The sequence below is a fragment of the Muntiacus reevesi genome, chromosome 8 (genome assembly GCF_963930625.1).
Source record: "Muntiacus reevesi chromosome 8, mMunRee1.1, whole genome shotgun sequence".
Lineage (NCBI taxonomy): Eukaryota > Metazoa > Chordata > Mammalia > Artiodactyla > Cervidae > Muntiacus > Muntiacus reevesi.
This window is the reverse complement of record NC_089256.1, coordinates 93,159,618-93,187,129: the sequence shown is the minus strand read 5'-3', so window position 1 is coordinate 93,187,129 and position 27,512 is coordinate 93,159,618. Positions and strand designations below refer to the sequence as shown.

The window sequence follows — 27,512 nt, the reverse complement described above, 5'->3', positions numbered from 1 at the left end:
AGTTACCCAAATGCTCACCCGTAGAATACATTTTGGTATATTCATACCATGTAATGCCATAGAGAAATGAAAATGTAAGATCTGCCAAATACATCTTAACAGTATGGTTGCTGAAGAGCAGGAATGAGTCTGAGAAATACAATACTGAGAGAAAGAAGTCTAAAAGAGAATCTGCTATATGTCTGGTTCTGCTTATGTTAAGAATAAAATTAGGCAAAGTCTGATCTAAGCTATTCAGAGTCCATGTAGTGACATTGCTGATTGGATGAGGGGGTGGTGACTGATGGGGATGATGAAGGGAACTCTTGGAGTGCTGTTAATATCTGTTTCCTGATACAGGTATGTTTTGGGAACAGTCATCAAGCTGAAAAACCATCTTTTGTGCACTCTGCTTCATGTATTGCCATAAACATTTTTTTAAAATCCTTAAATATATATACCACAAACCTGTTACACATTTGATGATTTTGAGGTGCCAGTCTGAATGCACTATTTTTGTCCTGCCTCCTTGTTTCATTAAAAGAGAATTAAAACAACAACGGTAAGAAAAATGGGCATCCTCTCTGAGTCTCCTCGACATTGGTAGTTTTCTTGGGCTTCCTACATACTGGTGTAAACTGTCCCTGTCAGTAAGTAGGGATAAGGAGGATGCTTGATTGCAGAGCAAGCATCCTTTTAATAAAAAGGAATTGGCTGTGGAGGGAAACTTGAGGCATGTGGACCTGGAATAAAGCAGCACCTTCTTGGCCACTCTTTAAGGGACTAGAGAGTTCTGCTAAATTCAGTGGCAAAATCCATTACACTGCCTCGTAGACTTTCTGGATAAAACAAAATAAATTCTCACTGTTTTCAGTGACATATCTGGGGGAAGGATAGGAACTGGTAGACTGTTGTATCAAGTCACTGTTTTTAGCACAGTCCACAGGAGAAATAACATCTAATAATTTTAAGACCTGTTTTGGGGAATTCCCTGGTGGCCCAGGGAGTGCTTTCCCTGTCAAGGGTTCTGGTTTGATCCTTGGTTAGGAAACTAAGATCCCATGAGCATGTGCCCCCTCCCCAAAACAAAACAAAACAAAAACCTGGTTTTGGGGGGTTTTTTTAGGCTTCAGTTTCTATTAATGCAAATAGAATATTTTTTTTAATTTTTAGCTTATGTGTATTTAAGTTTTGTAAATTTTCTTATGTCTAAAAATAATACATACTAATAATATGTGCATAATAATACATACACAAAATAATACATAACAGATTCATCAATACAGAAATGATTAAAAAGCAAAAGCCTTTTCCTGGTTCCACTCGTAGAGCTTTTTGTGTTCATACAAAAAGGTGTACATACTATACATTTATTGATTCTAAAGTGAAGTTACTCAGTCATTTCCAACTCTTTGCGAACCTGTGGACTGTAGCCTGCCAGGCTCCTCCATCCATGGAATTTTCCAGGCAAGGATACCCCTGTGTTGATATTATTGATTCTAAGATTCTAAGTCCCGTATTGATTCCAAGATGTACTTTATTACCCCGTGTTTTAACATATCTGAAATTGGGATGTGTCTTTCACTTGTTATCTGCTAGATGGTGATCATGATAGAGTTTTCCTCACAGGAAATTTGGTCATAGCTGTTCATGTTGTCTTCACTTCAGCTGAGTTATATACCTTGTTGCTGCCACATGGCTTGAGTTTAATTGCTGTTATAAGTGTCTTGAAAAGAACTGCGCTGTATGATTTGGCTTTAAGGCAGAAAGTTAGTTTGTGTGCAGAAAGGCATAGGAAAGGCAGCAGGGAGCAAATTTAATATGAATGAAGTAAATATTGTTTGTTGGCAGGATAACCACAGTTCTGTTTCCTTGCAAAGTAAAAACCAAGCGCTCAATGGAGTCAAGAAAGGGAATTATTCTTTGAGTAACTGAAGGTATGCTGTGCTTTATTCTTGAAACATGTGCAAAAGCATTCTCTATCACAAGCCGGGCAATTCATTTAAGGCAAGAGAAGTTACCAAATCCTGTAGAATAGATGGTTGGTATGACCAGTTCATGTACCATACAGGACTGTTTTAAGACACTGTGTCATAGCTTTAATTACTCAGTTCAGTTCAGTCACTCAGTCGTGTCCAACTCTGCAACCCCATGGACTGCCTCCCAGTCCATCACCAACCCCCAGAACCTACTCAAACTCACGTTCATTGTGTCAGTGATGCCATCCAACTCTCTAATCCTCTGTTGTCCCCTTCTCCTCCTGCCCACAATCTTTCACAGCATCAGGGTCTTTTGAAATGAGTCAGTTCTTGGCATCAGGTGGCCAAAGTGTTGGAGTTTCAGCTTTGGCATCCTTCCAGTGAATATTCGGGAGTGATTTCCTTTCGGATGGACTGGTTGGATCTCCTTGCAGTCCAAGGGACTCGCAAGAGTCTTCTCCAGCACCACAGTTCAAAAGCATCAATTCTTCAGCACTCAGCTTTCTGTGAGAGTCCAACTCTCATATCCATACATGACTACTGGAAAAACCAAAGCTTTGACTAGACGAACCTTTGTTGGTAAAGTTACAGAGTTACTCACTTCTTATAATTGAATTTAAAGACTTTGATAATATCTTTATGTGTTTATTCAATGTTTTACATCTATTGATTTTGGTTTTTGTTTTAAACTATTAATATGATGTTTTATATTAATACATTTCAGATGTCAAACCATCCTGTACTTTTGGGAAAGCAATTTGCTGTTGTTATTGGTAGTTATTTTGTGAATGCCTTTTCAGTTTAATATGTATAGATTTATCTTATTCCTTTTAGTGATTCTGTTATTTTCCACTGAAAGAATATATTATAATTTCTTAAATGGCTGCCATTTGGTGTGCATGATTTCTGGTTAAAAGCAATGTAAGAGGAAACATCTTTCTACATACCCCTTTATATCCCCAGTCTAGTAATTCTATAGAATAAGTTCCTAGAAATGCTGTGCATTTTCATTGTTTGATGAAAGAAAATCAGTAGTTACTTTTTGAAAAGTATTTACTTGATTTAGAAATGTGAATCATTGTTGGAAAATATATCAACATGCTAACAATGGTTATCTCTGGGGTAATGGACTTATGTGTGATTTTTTTTTTTTTTTAAGTTTAATAGTAAAAATGGAATTTAAAAAAATGCTTAGGAAACCAAATACTACTTTAGTAGTTCTGGGATTGTGAGGAGTTGGCAGGTAGGAACTGTTGTCGTTGCCTGATAATTCATCTAGCGTTATGCAAAACATGGGGAGCAAATTCTAAAGGTGTTTATAGAAGTAAGTTGAATTCTTTTTTTCTTTTCTTTTTCTTTTTTTTTTTTTAGTTTAACAGAGAGAAAACTTTCTGCTAATTCTTTTTTTAGGGTTTTTTGATTAACTCAAAACCAGAGAATGCCTGTGAACCCATCGTGCCTCCGCCAGTAAGAGATAATTCATCTGGCACTTTCATCGTGTTAATTAGAAGACTTGATTGTAATTTTGATGAAAAGGTAATGTTTCCGTTTTCATTTTTTGGTTACTGTTTGTTTAGCTAGCTTGTTTAAATTCTTTCTTGTTTCAGAAAGGATTTAAGAAAGTTTACACAATTCATTCAGATTAAATAAAGGAGTAAGGACAGAAAGAAAATGAGGAGACAATGAAAGACAAGAGTGAGTTTACTTAACCCATTCATTTGCTATAAAATTTAAGCTTTTAGCTGCCAGTACAAAGAGGAAAACACCATCAGTTTTATGAATTGCAGTTTTACCTAATTACTATTGGTTCTAACACTTTTCACAGTGGTTATTGGGCATCTTGAACTGTGGTTTGATAGTGGTCTTGCTTGATCTAACCTAGGAATGGAAATGCTAGTCTTTAGTTTTATGTCTTCACCCTCCAGTATGATTACAACTTCTGTATCTATATCTTTGTTGATACTGGGGTTTCTCTTTTAATAAGCTTAATAAGCTGACTGTCACATGTATAAAGTTTGTCTCCGTGAAGTGGGTTACGCTGGCATTTCAAATAGTTAAAAGTTTGCCATAGGTCTTCCCTCACTATCATTAATTCAGCTCTAAAGATGTGAGATTTTAAGGTTTATTTTTTGTTTTTTTATTCGTTTTTTATTTTGTTTTTTGTTTTTTAATACTACCTTTAAAAATCTGTTTTTGGATTGTCTGCTTGTCAAGAGAGCCAGATTGAGGCCTGTTCCTTTTATTGAACTGTTTCACACCTGAGTGTCTTACGCGTGTCTTAGAGAGCAGACGTGGGATGTATCATTTCATGTACTGTGCATGCTCAATCTTAGATGATTTGTCTGTTAAGTAAGAAAGGCTACTCTGACTCCTGCTGTGCCTGCCTTTTTGTCTCTGCTCCTTTCATTTCATGAAAGAAATTATACCTCCATAATAAGCTTTTTAAATGAATAAAATAATAACTGTAAAGGAGTTTGAAAATGTAGAGCACTTTGTAAATAATAAATGTTGTTATATTGTATATTAGTTCCAAATTTAAACTCTCAGTTGCCTTTAAATGGGAAATAGAGCTTGAAGTCAAATGTATTAGATTTCCTTCTTTTTCTAATTGTTATGCTTTTATAGTAGTTTGAATTTAAACCATTTTAAGATTTGATCTAGAACTAAACTATAATAATTATAGATTGTTCCAGCAAAAATGAAATGCTATTATAATATTTGATAATTTCATGCCAGTAAGAAATGAAAAGTAAGCTAATTCTGCTGATTTCAAGGTTTATTGCATCATTAGGGTATGTAATATTTGTCTTAGTCCAGTCTTTGGTAATTTAAAGCTACAATACATTTTATTTTTTTTAAAGTAACTTTCTTTTTAGATGGGGATGGGAGGTATTGCACTATAACATTTAGGGAAATACTGTCATTAAATATTTATTTTTGGGGGTAAAACCCAACTCAGGAATGGATAGAAGGGCTTGTTAGTCCTCTGATCCCTTCAGTGAATCCCCATCACGTGTCTTGAGTATTCCTAATGGAATTTCGTGATTTAGCTAATATTCCAGCTCATCACTTTCCACTTCCTGTCTTGAATTTTGTGCTGGAGCCATTTCACCTACTGAAGTCTCTCCACTTGCTGTGTTTCTGTGCCTTCACACATGCTATTTTCTCTGTCCAAGATCTCAAAGATGACCTTTATCACCTGTATTTCTGACCATATCATTTTAAGTGCTAGCTGAGACCATTACCTCTTCTGGAATCCTTACTTTTCTTTCTCCCCTCCCTCGGGCAGAACAAATCATCCCAGCTCAATGTGCCTTTATATCTCTTTATCACATTGTTGTTTTTATTATATGTATTTCACTTATATTTAGAGTTCATGTTTTAACTTTATTTAAATATCTAATTTGTATTATAGTGCATAGTAGGAGAGCAATAAAAGTTTGTTAAATCAAACTATGTAGTATCGTAAGTCTTCTACTTATGTGTATAATGTATTCTTTAAAAGCACGTGCATATAAAGAATATGTAAAAATGTTTTAATTGAGGATTCTAATCTTAGAAGGAAAATATTAAAATATTTATTATATAACTCATTGTGTAGACATAGTCTTAATGGATAAAGTTCTATTCTGTACATATTTAACTTCGTTAATTTTCCTTCATAAATATACAACAATATATTATAGACATTTAAAATGAAAGGTTTCTTACTCATATTATTTCTAATGATTTCTTTCAGTCATATTAAATTTACAAGACATTAATTTACTGAGGAGACATATTGGTGTATTCAAGATCTGAAAACTGCATACATTTGAATCACATCTTTATCATTTATAGTAGTGTGATCTTATACAAATTATTTTTATCTCTCTGTGCCTCAATTTCTTTATCTGTAAAATAGAATTATAAATGTTCCTGATATCATAGAATTGTTATAAGGATTAAATGAAATAGTGTTGAATGCTTGTCAGACATGCTTTGCACACAGTAACTAGGCAGTAGTTATTAACCATCAATGTTTTATTGATTTTTTTCATTATTGATATAAAATAGAATAAGGGTAAAGATGGCAAAGATGCTGCCTGTACAGGCTGAGAGGTCCTGTAATCTACTCTGCAAGCTGGATCACGAGGAAAACCAGGGGTGTAATTCAGTTAGAGTCTGAAAGTTGGGGATCTGATGGTATAATCCTAGAGTCCAGAGACCCAAAAACTAAGAGCTCTGAAGTTTAAGGGCAGGAGAATGTGGATGTCAAGAACAGAGAGAGGGAATTCATCCTTCCCTTCATCTTTTGTTCTGTTTGGAACCTCTCGGAATTTGATGATGCCTATTCACATTGTTGAGGGTGGATCTTCTTTACTCAGTCTACTGAATGAAATGACAAACACTTCAAAAACCCCCTCACAGACACCTGCCTAAATATTTTACCAGCTGTCTGGACACCTCTTAGCCCAGTCAAATTAACACACGAATTCAGTTCTCACCTTTCAGAAACTAATCATTGGCTGATAAGTCACACTGTGATATAGTAACTCATGTCAACTGATGTGTAAAGTTTTTAATTTGGTTTATAAAGGACAGTGTTGTCATGCCAGTGTGTAATGTATAAAAAATAAATTTCATAAATACACAAGCTTATGAATTACAGATCACCTGTCAAGGTAGGGTGAGTAGATAAAGATAAAGTCATCATGATTGCTGGGAAAACAACTGGAATCTCATTCCAAAGAAAATTTCTTTTCTAATGGTGATCACTGGTGAATAGGCTATTAGCTTTATTAGCTATAATCTTCAGATCAGAAATCCATGACTGTACTTTTTTGGCTTCCAAATTGATGATTAAGTTTTGTAGTAAGTATGTTACAGAAAGCAATCATTTACAATTTATGTATGGTACCTCTCTTATGAATTGCAAATAAATAGCTCTTTGTGGATGCTCAAGAGTGGTTCATTCCTGTGTAGCCACAATTTTTTATGAATAAATTGACTTAAGAAAATAGTTAGAAAAAGAGCTCATTTTCTTATTCTTGATGCAACATGCTAGGACTGAATACTGACAAAAGCTTAATTCAACACCATACTGTATGCTACAGTATATTGAGAATAGTTACAAGGTGGGTTTTTGTTATGCCTCCTATACAAAGTGATACCCAAATTATCTCAGACAAATGAGAATTGGCACCATCTGACAGAGCTTTCTTTGGTGAAAGGAGCCCTTTCCATTGTAGATAGCAGAAGAGAAAAGAAGTGAAACATAAAATTCTCTCAAGATACTTCAAATGATAATGGTGGTGGATATTTCAAGGTTTACTTATTATAAATCTTTAGACTTTTTTTTTTTGAAGAAGAGCATTATGCTGTAATTAAAGAAACCTAAACTTCTCTTATTCTCTCTTAAAAGTAAATGAGTGAAAGCTGTATGTTACAATAAAGGAGATGACAGATTTTCTATGCAAACTATCCCAAGTGGTTTGTGACTCAAGGTAGCTAATAAGACTCTGAAATGCAATTAACAGTTTTTGGAAGGTAGAAAATTGAATTGTTTGTAACATTTAAAAATAGAGTTCTGTTTTAATTTTTTCTTTTTTTTATCTTTTGTCAAGAGAAGCACATTTGAGCCTTTTAGTCTTCTTGCCCTGGAGAGATAATAGCAGAACCCATACTCAGAATTACTATTTGGATATGTGGTGTGTCCAGAAGGCCAGTAATAACTATTGATTACATGCCAGCTGCTTAACGTGAGAACAGTCACTTTTACTCACACTGACAAAAACTGCATCTTCTGAAAAACCCAGTGCTTTAGAGGAAAAGCAGAACAATCTTACTTTGTTTATCTTTATGCACTTGTGCCTCACTGTGACAAAATATAAGTGTTTGGAAATGTTAACTTGTGGTGAGTGTTTGAAATTAGGGAAACATTTCTGGCTTTCTGGTAAATAAATTAAGGCTTTATTAAATCTTCTAGTTAGAAAAATGACTTCATAGCATTCTGAGGCAGAGAGTTCTCAAAAGACTTGAACTGGCATCCCAGTGGGAAATAGCATTTAAAAATTTTTGTAGAAATACTTGGTTATTTCAAGAACATTAAAATAATCACTTAAAATAGAACTTTTGTAAGCTACACAAATTTCTGTGTTTATAGCCAAAAAATCATTTGTTGTCAAAAATCTGTTGCCATTGCAATCCGAAATGTTTCTACCTTGTGGTTTTAATGCTAAGTCAACTTCTTCAAATAGTCAATTTGCCTTATTTCAACTGAGCTCAAGGGAAGCTTGGTAAACAGAATGGTGTAGTGCACATACTTCTGTTGAATCTTACTACCGCTTACTGCGCTAGTGAGTATTTTCGAAAAATGTAGCCAGCTGCAGGAGGCTGAAAGGACTCAGATGTTATCCCCGCCATATTTCAGGGAGGGGGTTCGTTAGATGGAGTTACATTTGGAGTGTAGATGAATACAATCCAAGGAATACGCTGGTACTTGTTTTCTGTTGGAATGTGACTTTTGCAAAACCCATCTGGGGCACAAACCCCTACTTGACCTGACTTCTGTCTCTCTCTGAAGTCAGGTCACATCTGTACCTTGCCTGTCCCCTCACCTCACCCTCAAAGAACTGCTGAGCAGTCTCTTCCCTCTGTCTTGGTTTCTCCCCTGTCCTTGGTTTGAGTATCTTCCCTCGCTTGTCTACCTGGCTTGTTTTAGGTCTAAGATGAAGTCTCATCTCCTTTCTGAAACCTTCCCTAATCTTCAAGGCAGAGCAGATCACTTCTTTTATATATTGCTTATTTAATCCTCTGTCAGCCTCTGTGAGGGAAAATATCATGTTTTTGTTTCTACAACTCAAATTCCTAATACACTGTGTGACACTTGGTAGATGATTAATAAATATTTGCTGAATTTAGAATATTTAGAAAATTCTAATGGCTTTAAATTTAAGTAGATTATGGAATAAACAGTATTATTGGAACATTCTGTCGGCTTCATGTTCATTTCACTTAATGTTCTTGGAATGCCCTTGGAAGTATTTCTAAGTCTAGATAGTCATGTATCCCACATTTTTCTCTGTGTCTAAATACTTTGTGATAATTAAGAAATTAACACAAACATTTTTGGATTATTTGTGTGATCTTATTATAATAACAAATAATAAAAAATTTGGAGTGAAATTCTGTCTTCTTACAAAATAGGCATCTAGTTTTTCTTTCTATGTTTACCTTTCATTCTCCTCTCTCAGGCCTCCAGGCTGATACAGTATATGGTATTCTCAGAATTGCACTTTTATTTCAGTAGTACTAAGCAAGGAGATATGAACTTAAATAGAAGTTGAACTCATATATTAAAGTCATCTATAATATCATTATTTAAATTTTCTTACTCTTTTCTGTATTTCTACAAAGTAATCTATAGTGTTTGTTGCTAATTTACTTTGGAATCCTGTTTAAAAGATATCACTAAAGAAACATGTTAGGTAATACTCGGGATATGGGAGCATTTCTACCCATGTAGGATTCAAACAGCCCTGTGCTACCAGGGCATTCATTTATTCATTTCTTTCTTTCTTCCACCCTTTGGTAAAAATATCTGTGTATTAATAATTAGGTTCCTTTATATGCAAATTCATTCAGTATTAAAACAGCAAAACAAATTCTCTTCTTTTACAAAGAAAGTAATATTTAATCAAAGAAAAAGCTGAAAAACAGTATATTACATGTACTTTACCATAACCCAGTGAAAGCATATAATGCCAGTAACTTCATTTACATAGCTCTTCAACACACATTGTTTTATTGGAAGTATAGTTGATTTACAATATTATATTGGTTTCAGGTGTACAACACAGTGACTCAAAACTTTTAAGAATTATACTCCCATCTAACGTTATTGTAGAACATTAGCTTTGTTTTCCTGAGCTGTACCGTATTTGTTTGTTGCTTCCCTGTTTTAATCCCATATCCCTGTCTGGCCCCTTCCCTCTCTCCAGTGGTAACTACTAATTCTATTTGTGGATCCGTGTCTGTTGATGTTTTGTTACATACATTCGTTTCATTGTTTAGATTCCACAGGTGAGCGATAACATAAAGTATTTGTCTTGTTCTGAGTCATTTCACTAGCATTACACTGTCTAGGACCATCCATGTTTTTGCAAATGGGACAATCTCATTCTTTTTCATTTTCAGTTGTATACTGTATCTTGTTTAGCCGTTCATCTGCTGATGGACGTTTAGGTTGCTTCCTTGGCTGTTGTACCTTGGCTCTTGTAAATAATTCTGCTGCAAACATTGGGATGCATGTATCTTTTCAAATTAGTGTTTTCGTCTTCTTCAGATATATTCCCAGGAATGGGATTGCTGGATCATATGGTAATTTTATTTATAGTTTTTGAGGAGCTTCCATAGTGTTCTCTATAGTGACTGAACGAGTTTACATTCCCACCAACAGCGTATGAGGGTTCCCTTTTCTGTACATCGTTGACAGCATTTGTTACTTATAAACTTTTTGATGATAACCATTCTGGTAAAAGGGGCTTCCCTGGTGGCTCAGCTGGTAAAGAATCTGCCTGTAATGCTGGAGACCTGGGTTCAATTTTCGGTTTGGGAAGATCCCCTGGAGAAGGGATAGGCTGCCCACTCCAGTATTCTTGGGCTTCCCTGGTGGCTCAGCTGGTAAAGAATCTGCCTGTAATGCTGGAGACCTGGGTTTGATTCCTGGGTAGGGAAGATCCCCTGGAGAAGGGAAGGGATACCCACTCCGGTATTCTGGCCTGGAGAATTCCAGGGACTCTGGAGTCCGTGGGGTCCCAAAGAGTGAGACATGAGAGACTTTCACTTCCACCTTCATTCTGACAAACGTTAGGTGATATCTCCTAGTGGTTTTCATTTGCGTTTCCCTCTTAATTAGCTGTGCTGAGCATCTTTTCATGTACTTCTTAGCCATTTGTATGTCTTCTTTGGAAAAATGTCTAGTAAGGTCTTCTGTCCACTTTTCAATTGAGTTCTTTGTTTTTGATACTTGAGGTGTATGCATGGTTTATATACTTCAGATATTGACCCCTTATTGATCTTATCATTTGCAAATATTTTCTCCCACTCAATGAGTTATCTTTTTGTTTTAGCAGTGATTTCCTTTGCAATGCAAAAATCTTGTTTAATTCAGTCCCATTTGTTTATTTTTGTTTCGTATATCTTTTATCTTAGAAGGAAAATCCAAAACAACATTGATCTGATTTATGTCAAAGAATATTCTGCTTGTGTTGTCTTCTAGGAGTTTTATGATTTCAGGTTTTAAATTTAGGTCTCAAATCCTTTTTGAGTTTATTTTAGTATATGGTATGAGGGATGTTCTAATCTCATTGTTTTATTTTTTCAAATTTTCCCAGCACCAATTATTTATGAGACTATCTTCTCCATTGTATATTCTTACCTCCTTTGTCATAGATTCCACACACATTGTTTCCTTTAAAATAAAGTTATTCAGATTATTCAGGTATACATTGAATGAAGAATGTCTAGTTAAGGAAGATGGAATCTAAAGAGAGAAAGATGGCTTATGTCACTGAATTCCTTTTAATGAGAGTGAAAACATCATCAGGGTCTAATACTATCTTCAGCGAAGTAGCTCTTCCCAGTGTGTACTGTAGGGATTCTGAAATATGTGCAGGAAAGAGTTGATGTTGGATTTAATCTTGGTAGGATTGCCTGCCACAGTTCTGGGTCTTATTTCCACAATTGCTTATTCCCTACTGTACTGTAGTGTTTGCAGAAATTTTTATCCTATAGATAGAACTAACAGTTTTTACATTAAACCTGAATTGCCTACTATTGTTCCATTCTCATCTTCATGGCTTTGATCATTTGAGAAAGAAATTTTGCTTCTTAATTTCTCCTTCCTTCTTCAGATGAAAGAGCATAGCTACATTTTGACAGTCGTCTCTGTCCTCTAAGTCCCTTATGAGTTTCCTTACTTCATCTCTTTCCCTTGTAGGGAACAGTTTCTTCCCCTGTGCCAGACATCCAGCTTGGGGAAAGTGTAGTTTGTGTCCAGGCTAAGGGTTGAGTTATTGTTGCTTTCTGCTGGCAATTCTGAGAGAAAACAAAAATCAGTTTTCCAGAGAATTTTTTTTTTTCCAGTTGGCATTTGAAAATACTTAGAAGCAGCGTTACACTACATTTTCTGCAGAGGATCTGGAGAGGCTGGACAGTAACGTAGTGCTCCAGTTCTCGGCCGAGACCTGGGGGTGCCGGAACCCGCTGGACAGCCGGGCTGGACAGGCGAGGCCAGGCTCCGCAGCCTCCCCGCACCTGCGTGATGCCCTGTCACCTTCTGTGTTTTCAAACACAGCATAACGCGGGAAAACTGTCACGGTGTATTAAGTTGCAATTTAAATGGTAAAATAAATATCTGAGCGCTCACTCTTTAGCTTAAGAGAGACCTGTTCCTTACTAACGTTAATTAGTTAATCTTGTTAATTACCTTAACCAGACTTCATTGGAGACTTTGTTAGGTAAATCTTCTATATTTTATTTCATTTACAGATTATGTTAGACTTGTACTAATAGCCTGTTTTCATGAAGGAGCTTCCTGTTTGGAGAATTTTTATGATAATTTCAGATATTTTAATAAAATGATGTTAAGTGTACCACAAAGTGACTGCTAATTAAAGCTGCTCATTTTCTGTCCTGTGTTTGAAAAGTTGTGATAGGAAAGATTCTTGGCTGAGGCCAGAGCAAATCCCAGCCAGCATTACTGTGCATTTCCTATTTCTTTACTAGAGATTCTTTCTTTTTGCCCCATAATATTTTTCCCCCTCTTGCTTGATTCTAGCCTAAGAAAAAAACCCATGGGTGTATCTTTTTTCACTTCACTTTCTTGGGAGTAGGACTTATATTTTTATGCAGATCTGTGTGCTGAGCTTACAGTATAGAGCTTAGAGCCCCAGAATGAGTAGGCCTTAGAGGGACGCGTGTGCTCAGAAATCTGTCACTAGGGGGCGCTGAGCACCAGAAGTCTCATTGAAACTGCCTCGCCAGTTATTTTTCCAGTGTAGTATGAGCCTTTGTCATTACTTGGAAATTCCTAGCAGGCTGATAGAAGTTTAGATTTATCCTTTTGTTTCACAGTAATTTCTTCCAAAAAACTTTATTAACCGTGGTGATTGGGTTAAAATGGAGCTACTGCTGTTGTTGGGATGAGAAATAAGATTTGATTGAATATGAATCCTATTAGTATCTAAAAATAGGAACTTAGTTTGGATCCTTCATTTTAATATGCACTTTAATATACATAGATAACTAGAGGATATTTTATGGATACTTTTGTTAAATTTAAATTGCGATTCTCTAAATATTTAGGCAGCTTTTAACTAATATAGTTTAACTGGTATAGTTCATTATATAAAAGTTTTTTAAAGAAAAGCTTCTTTTTTTTTTCATTTATTTTTATTAGTTGGAGGCTAATTACTTTACATTATTGTAGTGGTTTTTGTCATAGATTGACGTGAATCAGCCATGGATTTACATGTATTCCCCATCCCGATACCCCCTCCCACCTCCCTCTAAGAAAAGCTTCTTAAATAACAAGCATCAGAAATAGCTACGTAAAGGTTTATTTGGGTTTTTTTTAATGACACCAAGAGAAAAGCATCAGTTTTAGTTTTAATCTTTAGTACTAATCACGTGCTAGGTATACTATTAAAACTACATTGGAAACCGCCACGTTCAACGACCTATACATTAATGACTTTGATTTTGTGATGGTATGTTACACAATAATATTGTTGGAAAAGCACAATCTACTTTCTGATTGCAGACAATCTACAGAACATTAAAAACTCACTATATGGGTTTCAGACTTTTTTGACTGCAAACCTATATTAAGAAATTTATTTTTACACATGTCCCCCTAGTATATATACAGTGCACAGCCTATAATAAAGTTTTATAAAACAGTACTTACCTATATTAGCTAAAATACTTTGGTATATGAAATTTCCTTTTATTAAAAAAAGTTCACCCAGGTTCACTAAATTATTTTATCTATAATGTTCAGTACCCTCAATATTTACAATTGCATTCCCATGTACAAAGATTGACTTTAAAACCTGTCACTGGGATAGAACATAAGATCCTTAAGTAATTTTTAAAGTTCCATGGATTCTGGTTTGTTTTCTGTTCTACTTGAAACGAGTCAGTGTGGCTTTGCTGATTTTGCAAATTTTACCAGCCCTGCCCCCCAAATTTTCTAATGAAACAAATTCAGTTTATCTCTCAGCCTAAATAAGAAATAAACTTGTATGTTTGTAACATGCCATTTATCAAAAGGTCAATGCTGTCAGTATATAATCTAAAATAAAAGAAGGAAACATGCCTTTGTACCACCATAATGTCATAAAATTCCAGCTTTTAAAACCATGTACTTTTCCTGATGACTTTTTCTTGGAACTTTTTCTGTACTTTTTTTGTTTTTTTTTTTAAGAATAGAATTCTAATCAGGTTTTCTCCTTTGTTTCTGTATTGTAGAAAAGAATGTAAGAGTGGAGCAAGGTTAATGACTACTAGTAGTCTGAATACAGAAAGAGGAAGTGACACTGGCAACTTGAGGAGAAAAACCAGCTAGGATCTAGTAAAGCATGTTCATGATGATCCCAAGTCTTTGGAAAAGGTCAAATCACATTTGTTGTCTTTTAACTGAGACAGCTAGGAAGATGCAAAATATTTCAGAAAAAGTTTTTATTCACTTCATGACTGAAGTAAAATTTTTGGTATGTTTTTAAGGGGGAACTAAGCCATAAATATAAAGAAATTGCATTTTTATGGCATATGTCTTTCTGGGTAGGACTGGATAGATAGTTATGATTTAGTTTGACTAAGTAAGTATTTATGTGAGAGATTTTTCTAGGCTGGAGATACATGCTAGTGAGCAAGATGGTTCTTAGAAAACATGAGGTCTGGCATTCAAAGTGCTCTGACTGTTATTTTATCAGATCTCTTATTTTTCAAGGTGATGTCAGGATCAATTTTTTGATAATTAATGCTTTTACTGACACACATGAAACAATGATCTTCTGTTAATTTTTAAGGTAATACTTTAAATTATCACAACTTTAGATTTCTAGTATTGTGATTTCTATTAAGACAGCAGGACTTTGGTTTTATTATATTTTTGAGAACATGCTGAGATTAGTGTACATTTATGTCATTTAATGAACTATGGAAGTTGAAAATTACTTTGTGTAAGGTTAATTATGTGACATTGGCTTGATTAAAATGTATCAGGTTGTCAAAGTACCCAGATGGGTATTAAAAAAATAGCTTATTCAAGACAAAAGCTTGTGGTGTATATAATAACAAAGATGAAAACAGATGTATCCTGCAGAAGTTAACATTGTTAATAATTCCCAGGTATTGATATTTTGTCTTTATTTTAAGAGTTGAATCTTTTATGTCTTATTCCTCTCTTTCCTACAGCAGCGGTCTCCTCCATGTTCACAAAATACAGTTGCCACACTTAGGAAATTTATTATTGATAATTGATAAATAACTATAATAATATAGAGTATTAGTATATATGTTATATGTGTGTGTGTGTATACATAATTAGGTAGTGTATCCTATCTGATAATATGGAGTACATACCCTTCTGCAGGGAAGCAGATTGAGAGCAAGAAGAAAATACAGTGCTTTTCGATCACTGAAGGTATCACCTGATTGAATGGGAGTGCAAGAATATCTTGTCATTCTCTTCCTGGTGTTAATTAAGCAGTCAAATCACATCTCTAGGTAGATATATTTTTCCTATTGATACATAAGCCAGAATAGTGGAGCTTCCCTAATATTTATTACGTCTTTCTCTGCCTCTGTTCCTTCTTTTTTTGGCCCTGCTGTGCTGCAGATGGGACTCTGCCGCCCACCGGAGATCAAACCCGGCCTCTTCGTGTTGGGAGCCCAAGTTTTCACCCCTGGACTACCAGGGGAGTCCCTGTAGTTCTAGTCTTATTACTTCTTTAGTGAATAAAACTGTAAGTCATCACTGAAATTCCCCTCTAGATCACGTTTTGGTTTTGTTTTTATTGGAGTGTAGTTGATTTACAATGTTGTGTTGTTAATTACTGCCATATAGCAAAATGACTCAGCTATACATGTATACATTCTTCTCCATTCTGGTTGATCACAGGATATTGAGTATAGTTCCCTGTGCTCCACGGGAGGGCCTTGTTGTTTATCTAGTCTGCATACACCAGTTTGCATCTGCTGACCCCCAAGTCCCCATCCATCCCTGTCCTGCCACTCTCCCCCTTGGCAACCACTAATCTATCTTCTGTGTCCCTGATTCTGTTTCTGTTTCATAGATGGGTTCATTTGTGTCATGTATGAGATTCCGCGTATAAATCACATTTTAATTCTGCATGAATTACAGGCTGAAATATTTCAGTATAGTATTTTCTTTCAACTTCCCAATTAAAATTAATGACCTTTTAACACTTAATGAAAATGTTGAAATAATGAACTAAAAGTTGTGTTATCATTCAAATTAGAAGAGGATATATTGTAAATGGCTACTATTCTCAAACATCTTTTGCCCGGCACCTGAAGGCAGATAACATCAGAAACACGGGGCATCTGTAGGGGATGCATGTACAGTGGTCATGGAGTATTGTCTGTCTGTCTGAAATAATCCTGGTTTTTATTTTGCCCATAAGATTTTAAGATTAATGTCTTGTGAGTTTTGGTACTTTCTTAGTATCAAAGAAAGTAATCCCTTAAAGTGATCTCTTTCTTAATCCCTCTTTTTAGACATTTGTAAAATGTTAAATAAGGTTAGTGATCCTGTTTCTCATTCTGATTCATTGGGAAACTCCATGCTTCTATATCTAATCAAATAAAATTGTTTTCAAATCTCAGCTCTGCCTAAGTGTGACCTTAGGGTATTTTCGTTTACCCGTCTTTATTCATTTCTAGAATATTGAAAAGAATATCTATATGGTAGAGTTCTATCAGATATTAGAGATAATATATGTAAGGCACCAGCACATAGAGGCTTCTTTTATTCATAGATGTAGCCTTTGGTCTGGAACCTTGTTGTTTATATTCTATCAACAGTTCCCTCCACCTCCTCATGCCTGCGTGTCCCTTAAAAAATTTCTACTTACGATCATCTCGACAGCACAGTGAATTCTTTCTTCTTGCAAGGTCTGTTTATGAGTGTCAGTATCACCAGTTTGTCCAGTCTGGAAATAAGATGGACTATTATTTCATTCCCAGGATTCCTTTTAGAACCTGTCTCATTGAAGGTTCTTCCATTTCCAGTCTGCTGTCTTCTTGTATACTGGCTATTTATAATAACAAGTCGGCAGTCCCACATCTCTTTAAAATTTGTGATTAGGTGCTACCTGGTCTACATAATTTAGTTGCAGTTAATTGGTTGATTAGATGTAAACTAGTACATTTAGCACATTTTGAGTCTCCTTAAAAAGGCACGTATGCAGTTCAATTCAGAAGGTCTTTTTGTGCAATTTTCTGTTTGATGGCTATTTTGAAATTTAGGTTTGTTCACTGTGCCTGCTTTTTATTAATGAATCTTTGAGTTCTCTGCTTCCATCTGACAACATATTTGAGATTGCATTTTATGAATGTGAAACCTTGCACATGCTTACTGATGATTTAGGCCTTATTTCTGCTTCCTGTGTTTTTGAAAATACCAGCTGGTACATAGTTTTTAAAAATCTAATTTAATTTGACTGACACATGCTTTTTGCAATTCATAACATGAATATATTCTCCTTGTTTGTATTCGTAAGCCCATTGGTCCATATGTTAATGTGTTTCTTTAATTTCATTGCTTTATTTTAAAAATCAATAACAACAACAAAAGTCTTGGGGAAGCCTTCTTTTAAATTTTTGAAACATATTTCTATTTTCTGGAATTCACACTTGTGCTTACAAAACTCCTTCCTATTTTAGTGGTTTTCTATTTTAAGAATTTTATTTTTTAATTAGAGAACAGCTTTTGATATTAATCTAATTTTTATATTGTGTTTATGGAACCAATTGCATTTCGGATGTGTGAAAGAAACATATTTCCTCAGTTGCTCAATGCAGTTCTCAGAAACTACTGGCTAAATTTAGCTACACACGTAGCAGATTGTTTTATATCGGTGATTTTTAACAATTTGCCGTTCAGGAAACCTCTTTAAAGAGTCATGTTATTTTGTCCCTTCTTTACACATAGGCAACTGCAGAAGATTAAAGGACTCCATAAAGCCTTGTTTTACAAATGGGATAGTATGTATAATGCATAAATATAAGACACTATAGAAGATCTTTAAGAACATTATAAGAGGTATACATACCAAGTGGGAAGCAGCTGTCTGGGTGCCTGGGACAGCATGTGGACCAGGGCATTAGAATAGCGCATGGGACACGACAGGCTTCCTGGCGGTGATGGAATTTGAAGCCTGATTAGGCATTCAGAACCCAGAGGCTGTTCCAGGCAGAGATGGCAGCCTGAGCAAGTAGAGAGGCTGGAACGCGCCTGACCTGCTTGGATGTCCGGGGGTATCGAGTCCCCGTGAGGATATCGAGTCCCCGTGAGGACAGTGATCGCTTCTGGTTCACCTTTAAGTTCTGCACTGTGACCGGCACACAGCGCCTCACGCGGCGCGTACGTCCACCAGACGGTTACTAGGCGGGGCTGTGTTCACGCTCACTTCATCACGGCGCCTCACGCGGCGTGTACGTCCACCAGACGGTTACTAGGCGGGGCTGTGTTCACGCACACTTCATCACGGCGCCTCATGCGGCGTGTACGTCCACCAGGCAGTTACTAGGCGGGGCTGTGTTCACGCGCACTTCATCACGGCGCCTCACGCGGCGTGTACGTCCACCAGACGGTTACTAGGCGGGGCTGTGTTCACGCACACTTCATCACACACACTTCATCACGGCGCCTCACGCGGCGTGTACGTCCACCAGACGGTTACTAGGCGGGGCTGTGTTCACGCTCACTTCATCACGGCGCCTCACGCGGCGTGTACGTTCACCAGGCAGTTACTAGGCGGGGCTGTGTTCACGCGCACTTCATCACACACACTTCATCACGGCGCCTCACGCGGCGTGTACGTCCACCAGGCAGTTACTAGGCGGGGCTGTGTTCACGCGCACTTCACCACGGCGCCTCACGCGGCGTGTACGTCCACCAGACAGTTACTAGGCGGGGCTGTGTTCACGCTCACTTCACCACGGCGCCTCACGCGGCGTGTAAGTCCACCAGTTACTAGGCGGGGCTGTGTTCACGCTCACTTCATCACGGCGCCTCATGCGGCGTGTACGTCCACCAGACAGTTACTAGGCGAGGCTGTGTTCACGCTCACTTCACCACGGCGCCTCACGCGGCGTGTACGTCCACCAGACAGTTACTAGGCGAGGCTGTGTTCACGCTCACTTCACCACGGCGCCTCACGCGGCGTGTAAGTCCACCAGTTACTACGTGGAGCTGTGTTCACGCTCACTTCATCACGGCGCCTCATGCGGCGTGTATGTCCACCAGACAGTTACTAGGCGAGGCTGTGTTCACGCTCACTTCACCACGGCGCCTCACGCGGCGTATAAGTCCACCAGTTACTAGGCGGGGCTGTGTTCACGCTCACTTCATCACGGCGCCTCACGCGGCGTGTAAGTCCACCAGACAGTTACTAGGCGAGGCTGTGTTCACGCTCACTTCACCACGGCGCCTCACGCGGCGTATAAGTCCACCAGTTACTAGGCGGGGCTGTGTTCACGCTCACTTCATCACGGCGCCTCACGCGGCGTGTAAGTCCACCAGACAATTACTAGGCGGGGCTGTGTTGTTTCCACGTGCACTTCATCGTGGCTCCTGGGACCACTTTTCTCTGTATCCTAACGTGTTGTATCTTTGCTCACAAATACATATTTTTCAGGGAAACAAGTCAAATCGTAATATCAGTGACTCTGTGTATTAGTTGACTTTACAAAGAAAAGTAAAACTTAAATTTTGTATAAGGAGAGAACAGCTTTTGATATAAATTTTGTATTTCTTAAATTGTATCTCTGGAAGCACTTGCTTTTTGGATTTGTGAGAGAAACATTTCTCTGTAGTTACTTGTTTAGCGTTTTTAGGAACAATTAAATGGTCATTAAAGCATCAGATAAACTAATAGCAACCCCAAGTATACTTTAGTTTAAATAAAAGCTAAGTGAAGTCTGTCCTGCTATGAAAATGTAATGAGTAAATAAAAGGTTAATATATAAGTAGCAGATAAGGTTTAGAAACTATTAAATCCTTCTTGAAAGATTTTTTTTTTCTCCCCTTGGAAAGCATTAAAATCTATGGGTAAAAGACTGTAGAGGTTGGCATTTTTAAAATTTTAGGTAGATAACAAAATCCACCTAATATTAAAACATGCACACACAGGCAAAAAGTAGTAAACTTTTTTTTTTTTTTTGGTTATTGACTTTTCCTCACATGACTACAGAACATTCCTGGTAACAGTTTTGTTGGTTGGTTGGTTTTTTGTCATTATTCCGAACATTAGAGCAGTAGGTCCTATGTTGGTGAACTATTTATGCTATTTTGATTCATTAAAAAAACTTAGAGTCCCGGGTTTGATCCCTGGATTGGGAAGATCTCCTGGAAAAGGAAATGGCTGCCCACCCTAATATTCTTACCTGGAGTTCCATGGACAGAGGACCCTGACCAACTGTAATCCATGGCGTTGCACTAACACACACACAATTTTCTCTCTTGTATTTGTAATGTTATAATATGAGCTACTAATTTAAGCACGTACACATTTTCTCATTCTGGAAATGTTTCATGAGTGCCTGCTCTGTCAGCCTGCTATTTCACAGGAGTTATAGAGACTATAAAGGCTTCCCTCGTGGCTCAGTGGTTAGGAACTTGCCTGCGATGCAGGAGATATGGGTTTGATCCCTGGGTCAGGAATATCCCCAGGAAAAGGAAAAGGCACCCACTCCAGTACTCTTGCCTGGAAAATCCCCTGGACAGAGGAGTCTGGCGGGCGACAGTCCATGGGGTTTCCAAATCAGACATGACTTAGTGAGTAAGCATACCCACAGAGAGACAAAATATTAATTCTTTGAGGCATTTGCAGATTTAGATTTTTTTTTTTTCTGGTGATAAGATAAAATTATTCTGATTGCCCCACATTATTATCTCTTTCAGAATTCCAGCTTTCATCTGTGAGGTAGTTTTAGAGTCAGGGTAATGTAGAAGGGAATTTTACTCTTGCCTAAGTAGGGTTGACTACATGAGCCTCATTTCTCTTACCTACCATTCAAGTCCAATCTGCTGAACACTTGGGCATTTTTTTTATTCTTAGGAACTTGACTTTTTGGGCTTTCCCTTATTCTTTGCAGCTTGATGCAGGTCTTTATTGAGTTACTGTAGAATTTTGAATCATTGTTATGCTGATAACTAAAACAGAGCTAATATTAGACCTGGGAATTATTTTTTTAAATTAATTTTAGAAGTGTTGATATTATAAAGGAACTTTCAGACATATCACTATGCAGTGATTATAAGGGGATATATTTCAAATTTCTTGCCATATTAATATTTAGAATTATATGTATATAGTTTTCAAAGTATTCAAAACTATTATATATATATTTACATATCCAGTTTTCATTTTATTTAACCAGTATGCAAATAATAGCCTTCATTTTTACCAAATGGTTCAAAGGTGGTACAATAAGAGGTTAGTCTGGGTTTGTTTTTGTTTAAAACAGACTGTTACTTTAAAAGTGAGGTGTGGTAACATGTGTTACATACTTTTCAGATCTTTGCTTTAATAAAATTCTACTACATAGCTAGCCATATTCTTATGGTGTGAAACTGACTATTAATATTTTGGAAACTAGTTTTAGGAAAGATTATATAGCTAAATAGAACCAGAGTCAGCAACTTTAGGCTGGAGTATTTTTATTTTTAATTTTTTCAAAGCTTTAGAAAAGCTTTCTAAAGAAAATGGTTGTTGATAAAGCTAATAATAAGAGTAGCTTTTATTTTACTTATTTCTTTGAATCATAATGTGTTAAGCCTTTTAAAATTATTTTACATATGAGAAAAGTATTGTTGCTATTCTGTTTTAAACTTGAGGAGACTGAGGGTTAAAGAAGAAGAGCAATTTGCCCCAAGTTTGTTGCACTGAGTAGTGGAGGTAGGTTTGGCTTCTCAAGGGCTGATGGCTCTTGAGCATGGTCCCAAGTCTGTATCCCGTTAGCGCTAGGCAGGGTTAGTGCTTCCCATCCTTTTGGTGGGTAGCTTACACATCCGTCCTTTATTTGCCTCTCATTTCACTCAGTACCTTCAGTGAAATCAAGAAGATATCTAAAGAAGTCCTTGATAATCAATTGTATAAGGTTATGTTTCAAGAACACACTTGAGATCGGTCTGTATATATACACATAATCGAGTCTGTCCTTTATGGAGGTGTTGATTTATGTTTGTGGAAGCTCAGGGACCTTGTGGCACGTCCTCACACCGTGACTGTTTCCTGACTTTCAGGTTTTAAATGCACAGAGAGCGGGCTACAAAGCAGCCATAGTCCACAATGTTGACTCCGATGACCTCATTAGCATGGGATCCAACGACAGTAAGTACAGGTATCACTTTTCTTCTCTCCTGTTTGACCAGTCGTTCAAAACTAAAATTTACCAGAGTCTCTCTTCTTTTGTTTTCTGTTTTAGAAAGCAAAATTTCTTCCCCATCAGAAAGATGATTTCCAGTTTCTAATCCTCTTGGGATAACTTTGCTCGCTGTATAAGTGGGATTGACTTGTTCTTTCCTGAACAGTTTGTTCTTGTTGTTGGTTTGTTTGCTTGTTTTTAACCCATGTGTTTCATTTCGAGGATGTGTTGATATTTTGGTAAAAGCTAAGGGAAAACCAAAGCTTTAAATAGAGAGAAGCATGTTGAGTTAAGGATGCCATAGGAGAATTTTTGTGATTTATTTAGAGATTCACAACATTAAATTTTGGAATATGTAGAAATACTAAGTGGCTGCTGTATTCCTGTGGAATGTCAAAGCCACACAGTTGTGCTCTCTTTACCAGTTGGTTATTATTGCCCCCTTAATATATATTGGCATGCCTGTACCTTTTTGTTCAAAGTGGCAATATCTTTCCTTATTCTCTGTGAAATATTAGCTTGTAGGGAAAATGAGCCAATTTTAATGAAATAACTGGCTTTAATCAGACTGATTTTTAAGCTGTATGCTTTCACTTAATTTATTGAGAGTGATAAAGGTGTCTCCTTTATGGCGACAAGGCTCCTTTTGGCCCCCACCAAATGATGGGGCTGGTTGCTAGGAGAACTAACTAGGTGATTAGAGGATTGGAACTTTCAGCCCCACCCCCAGCCTCAGTGGCCAGTGGTTTAGTCATTCATGCCTATGTAGTGAAGCCACCATGAAAGCCTACAAGGACAGGTTCAACGAGCTTCTGGGTTGGTGAAAGTGCGGGTGCTGGGAAAGCTGCCCTCCTGGAGAGGGCATGCATCCCTTCCCATATCCCTTGCCCTATACATCTCTTTCATCTGCTTGTTTCTGAATTATATCCTTTCTTAATAAACTGGTAATCTAGTAAATAAAATGTTTCTTTGAGTCCTGTGAACTGCTCTAGCAAATTAATTGAACCCATGGGTGACGATTGTTGAAACCTCCAGTCTATAACTGGTAGGTCAGAAGCAAAGGTGACAACTTAGACTTGTGGCTGGCGCCTGAAGTTGGGGGTGGGGATTCTTGTGAGACCAGACCCTTAAACTGTGGAATCTGATGCCATCTCTAGGTAGATAATGTCAGCATTGAATTGAGTTGTTTGATGGTGTAAGGAAGATGCCCACATACATTGGCAATTGGGATCAGAACCCCAGATACACTAAATAAACTGCCAACATTCATGATTAAGTATTTTGTTTTTCTTTTTCTTTTAGTATATATCCATAATACCTCTTATTATTAAGTTGCATTGAGTTATATATGCAAGAAAGAGTTTGCAGCAAAGAACAGACATACAAGGCATGGATTGATATACTCCATTGAAATGTATTTAGGACTTTAACTGTATGCTCAATAGGGAATATTTTGGATTTCTTGACCAAAAAATCTTTTTATAACACGGGACATTATTTTTTGTTTTTGCTGTGCTCAGTCACTGAGTCGTGTCCAACTCTCGGCGACTCCATGGACTGTAGCCCACCAGGCTGCTCTGTCCATGGGATTTCCCAGGCAAGAATGCTGGAGTGGGTTGTCATTTCCAACTCCAGGGATCTTCCCGACCCAGGGATCAAACCCATGTCTCCTGCAACTCTTTTCCTTCTTATTCCTAATACAATCTAGGGCAAAATTACAATATATAAAAAGTAAAACTTAGTGATAAGTTCCTTACTTTCTTTATATTTTAAATGATTATTTTAATCTTCTGGCTGGTTAAGTCATAATTGTAGAATGCATGAAGTACCCATAAGAGCTTCTGGCACTTCACCGAAAGTTTAACAACCGCTGATAAGAATTAGAGGAATTGATTAAGGGATTTTACTTATCAGATAAACTAATACTGTTGGTACTGCACATTTGATACAGTTTTCTTCTCCTCCTTTAATCACCTCCCTTAAAACATTATCCTACAACATACCTCCCACGTTAGTCCTTTCTGTGACCTGTACACATTACTGACAATGGAACGCATAGACACTCCAAAAAATAGGCCTGAATTCAAGTCCAAGCTCCTGCTTGAATTGACTGTATAATTTTGAGCAAGTTACTTGCTCTTTGTGGAGAAGGCAGTGGCACCCCACTCCAGTACACTTGCCTGGAAAATCTCATGGACAGAGGAGCCTGGTGGGCTGCTGTCCGTGGGGTCTGGAAGAGTTGGACACGACTGAGCGACTTCACTTTCACTTTTCACTTCCATGGACTGGAGAAGGAAATGGCAACCCGCCCCAGTGTTCTTGCCTGGAGAATCCCAGGGACCGCGGAGCCTGGAGGGCTCCCGTCTATGGGGTCGCAGAGTCGGACACGACTGAAGCGACTTACTTTTTGTGTGTTTTGCTGAAAACCTGGGCTTACACTATACCACTATATCCGCTGTAACAGTGTTAGGCATAGTGGTGAATGAATGAATGAATGAATGCTTCCGGACTAGAGGGCCTATATTAACATTTAAATGCTTGCCATACTTATGTCAAGACATGACTATAGCTGCAGGAACTTCTAGTAGCTCTGTATCAGCAGAGATTTGTGAAGGTGTTCCAATATATTATTAATACTACAACCTCTTCTAATCAGCAAATGCCTTTGGGATATGATAACCCTGGGTTTCATTTCTGAAATGACATCTACCTACATTGTTGTTCAGTCACTCGGGTGTGTCCAACTCTTTGGGACCCCCATGGACTGCTGCAGCAAGCCAGGCTTCCCTGTCCTTCACTATCTCCCTGAGTTTGTTCAAACTCATGTCCATTGAGTTGATGATGCCATCCAACCATCTCATCCTCTGTTGTCCCCTTCTCCTCCAGCCCTCAATCTTCCCCAGCACCAGGGTTTTTACCAGTGAGTCGGCTCTTCACATCTGGTTGCCAAAGTATTGGAGTGTCGGCTGCAGCATCAGTCCTTCCAATGAATATTCAGGGTTGATTTCCTTTAGGATTTACTAAATTTAGGATACACTGCTTTGATCTCCCTACTGTCCAAGGGATAGGTTACATACGCTATCATTGGTTGTGCAGATAATCTTTTCCCAGATAATTCAACTAATGGCTCAAACCATTCCTTCCAACCCCAGCATTCGCATCAATTATAGAAGTGACATCTTCCAATTTCATGGGTTATCAAACTGTTTGATTAATAACTCTGGTGCAGATGACTCCCAGTTTTATAGGTCATTATTAAATACCCACAAACTATTTCAGTTGAGCCCCTGGAGAGTATTTCTACTGACGACATTACTGATCCACACACTTCAATACTAGAGGGTTAATATACCATGGTCTCTACTTTCCTCCACCAAGAATATCCTTTCATAAATACTTTCCCCTACTATCTACACCCACACCTCCCTTCTTTACCATCACTCACTGACAACTGCTCAGTAAATACATGGTAAAACTACAGGCTTCCACCCCTCCCTATTAAGTAGTACATGTGGGAGATGGCTTTCTCCCAGTTTAATACTGGAAGAAATGATCAGTGAGAAGACTGATTCTTGAGGCTTTTCATGCTTCCCCGCTAGCCTAGCCTCCTATGTAATCATCTAGTTAGGGGTTGTTTAGTCTGATTATGGTGAAATAATATAAAATAAATTCTATTAAGTATCATTTTGATACATGCTATATTAGACAAAAGCACTTTTTTGATATAAATGGATATTCTACTGAGGCTAAAATATGAGTGATTATTAAGCAAAGTTAGGATTTTTTTTTCCATAAGAGACAACAGCAGTCAAGCAAAGGGGACATATTACTCTTAATGGGAATACTGTTCATTAAACTTGGGGGTAGGCCAAATAAGATAGAAAGCAAATTTAATAAAAAGACAAAATTTTATTGAACAGGATCAAGATAGGAGGGGAAAAAAAAAGAAAAAAAAAGAAAACCTGGGCTTAGTGTTTAGCAATCCTCAAGACCTTCTCAAGGGTTTTGGGTTGAATAAAGTGATTAGTATTTGTAAACTATTTATTCTTTTACCACACTTCTAATAAAAACTTTTCAATTTGGAATTGTCAGTTCCCTTGGACACCTGTTTTGGCTTCATGTCACTAATAAAACCTTTTTTTGTGATAATCATGTCAGTTCCTAAGGAAAGTGTGCTAAATATTAGAAGTAGCACATAACCATATAATCCTGTTGTTGCTATGGAAATGTTCCAACTGAGTTATTTTATTTCAAAGATTGTTCAGAATTTTGGTTCTTTATTGCTTCGATTACTTTCCATGTCATTTTGCTCTGTCCTTGAGTATGTATGTGTTTGAACATTTCATATATCCAACACGCTGTAAAGATATTTCCCGTTTTCATCTTTGCTGTCACTGGTAGAGGAAAGAAGGCGTGGGTTTATTAAAATCAGCATGTATCTGTCACTCTTTTTAGGCTTAGATCATAACCGCAAGGAAAATAGTGCATGTATTCTCCTAATATATGGTTCTGACATCTGGAAACAAAAGGAAGTTTTACAGACCCCTTGTTGCCAGCATTTCACACAGGAATGTGTTGGTTTTTTATTTCAGGTAGGACACAGGATGGGTTCACTTTGAGTCAGTCACATTTGTCATCTTCAGGAGGCAGGAGAATGTGATGAACATGAACTTCAAGACTAGGAAATGTGGGTTTATTTCAGGCTAGTTCATAAAAGTTACTGATCTTTCCAAGTCCTTTAGTTTCATCTATAAAAGTGTGAGTAGTTTTAATTTTTTTTAACCCGACAAGATTGTGAAGATCATATGAAAGAAGGCATATGGGGAAAAACCCATGATAAGGCAGAGTGGAAAGAGTCTAAATTAGGAGTCTGAACCTCAAGTTTGGGTC

General features: G+C 37.3%; 1 protein-coding gene across 5 annotated transcripts in view; it reads left to right on the top strand.

The window, feature by feature from the left end:
- RNF13 (ring finger protein 13) overlaps positions 1 to 27,512 on the top strand; it is a 119,813-nt gene that overhangs the window by 50,129 nt on the left and 42,172 nt on the right. For 2 of the 5 annotated variants that reach the window (XM_065942463.1, XM_065942464.1), the window contains exons 4-5: positions 3,369 to 3,494; positions 22,501 to 22,588. In XM_065942463.1, the coding sequence (XP_065798535.1) occupies positions 3,369 to 3,494; positions 22,501 to 22,588 (214 nt within the window). Of the gene's footprint in view, positions 1 to 3,351; positions 3,495 to 14,596; positions 14,617 to 22,500; positions 22,599 to 27,512 lie in introns of those variants that run through there. The other 3 variants (XM_065942467.1, XM_065942468.1, XM_065942465.1) reach the window with 3 other exon arrangements.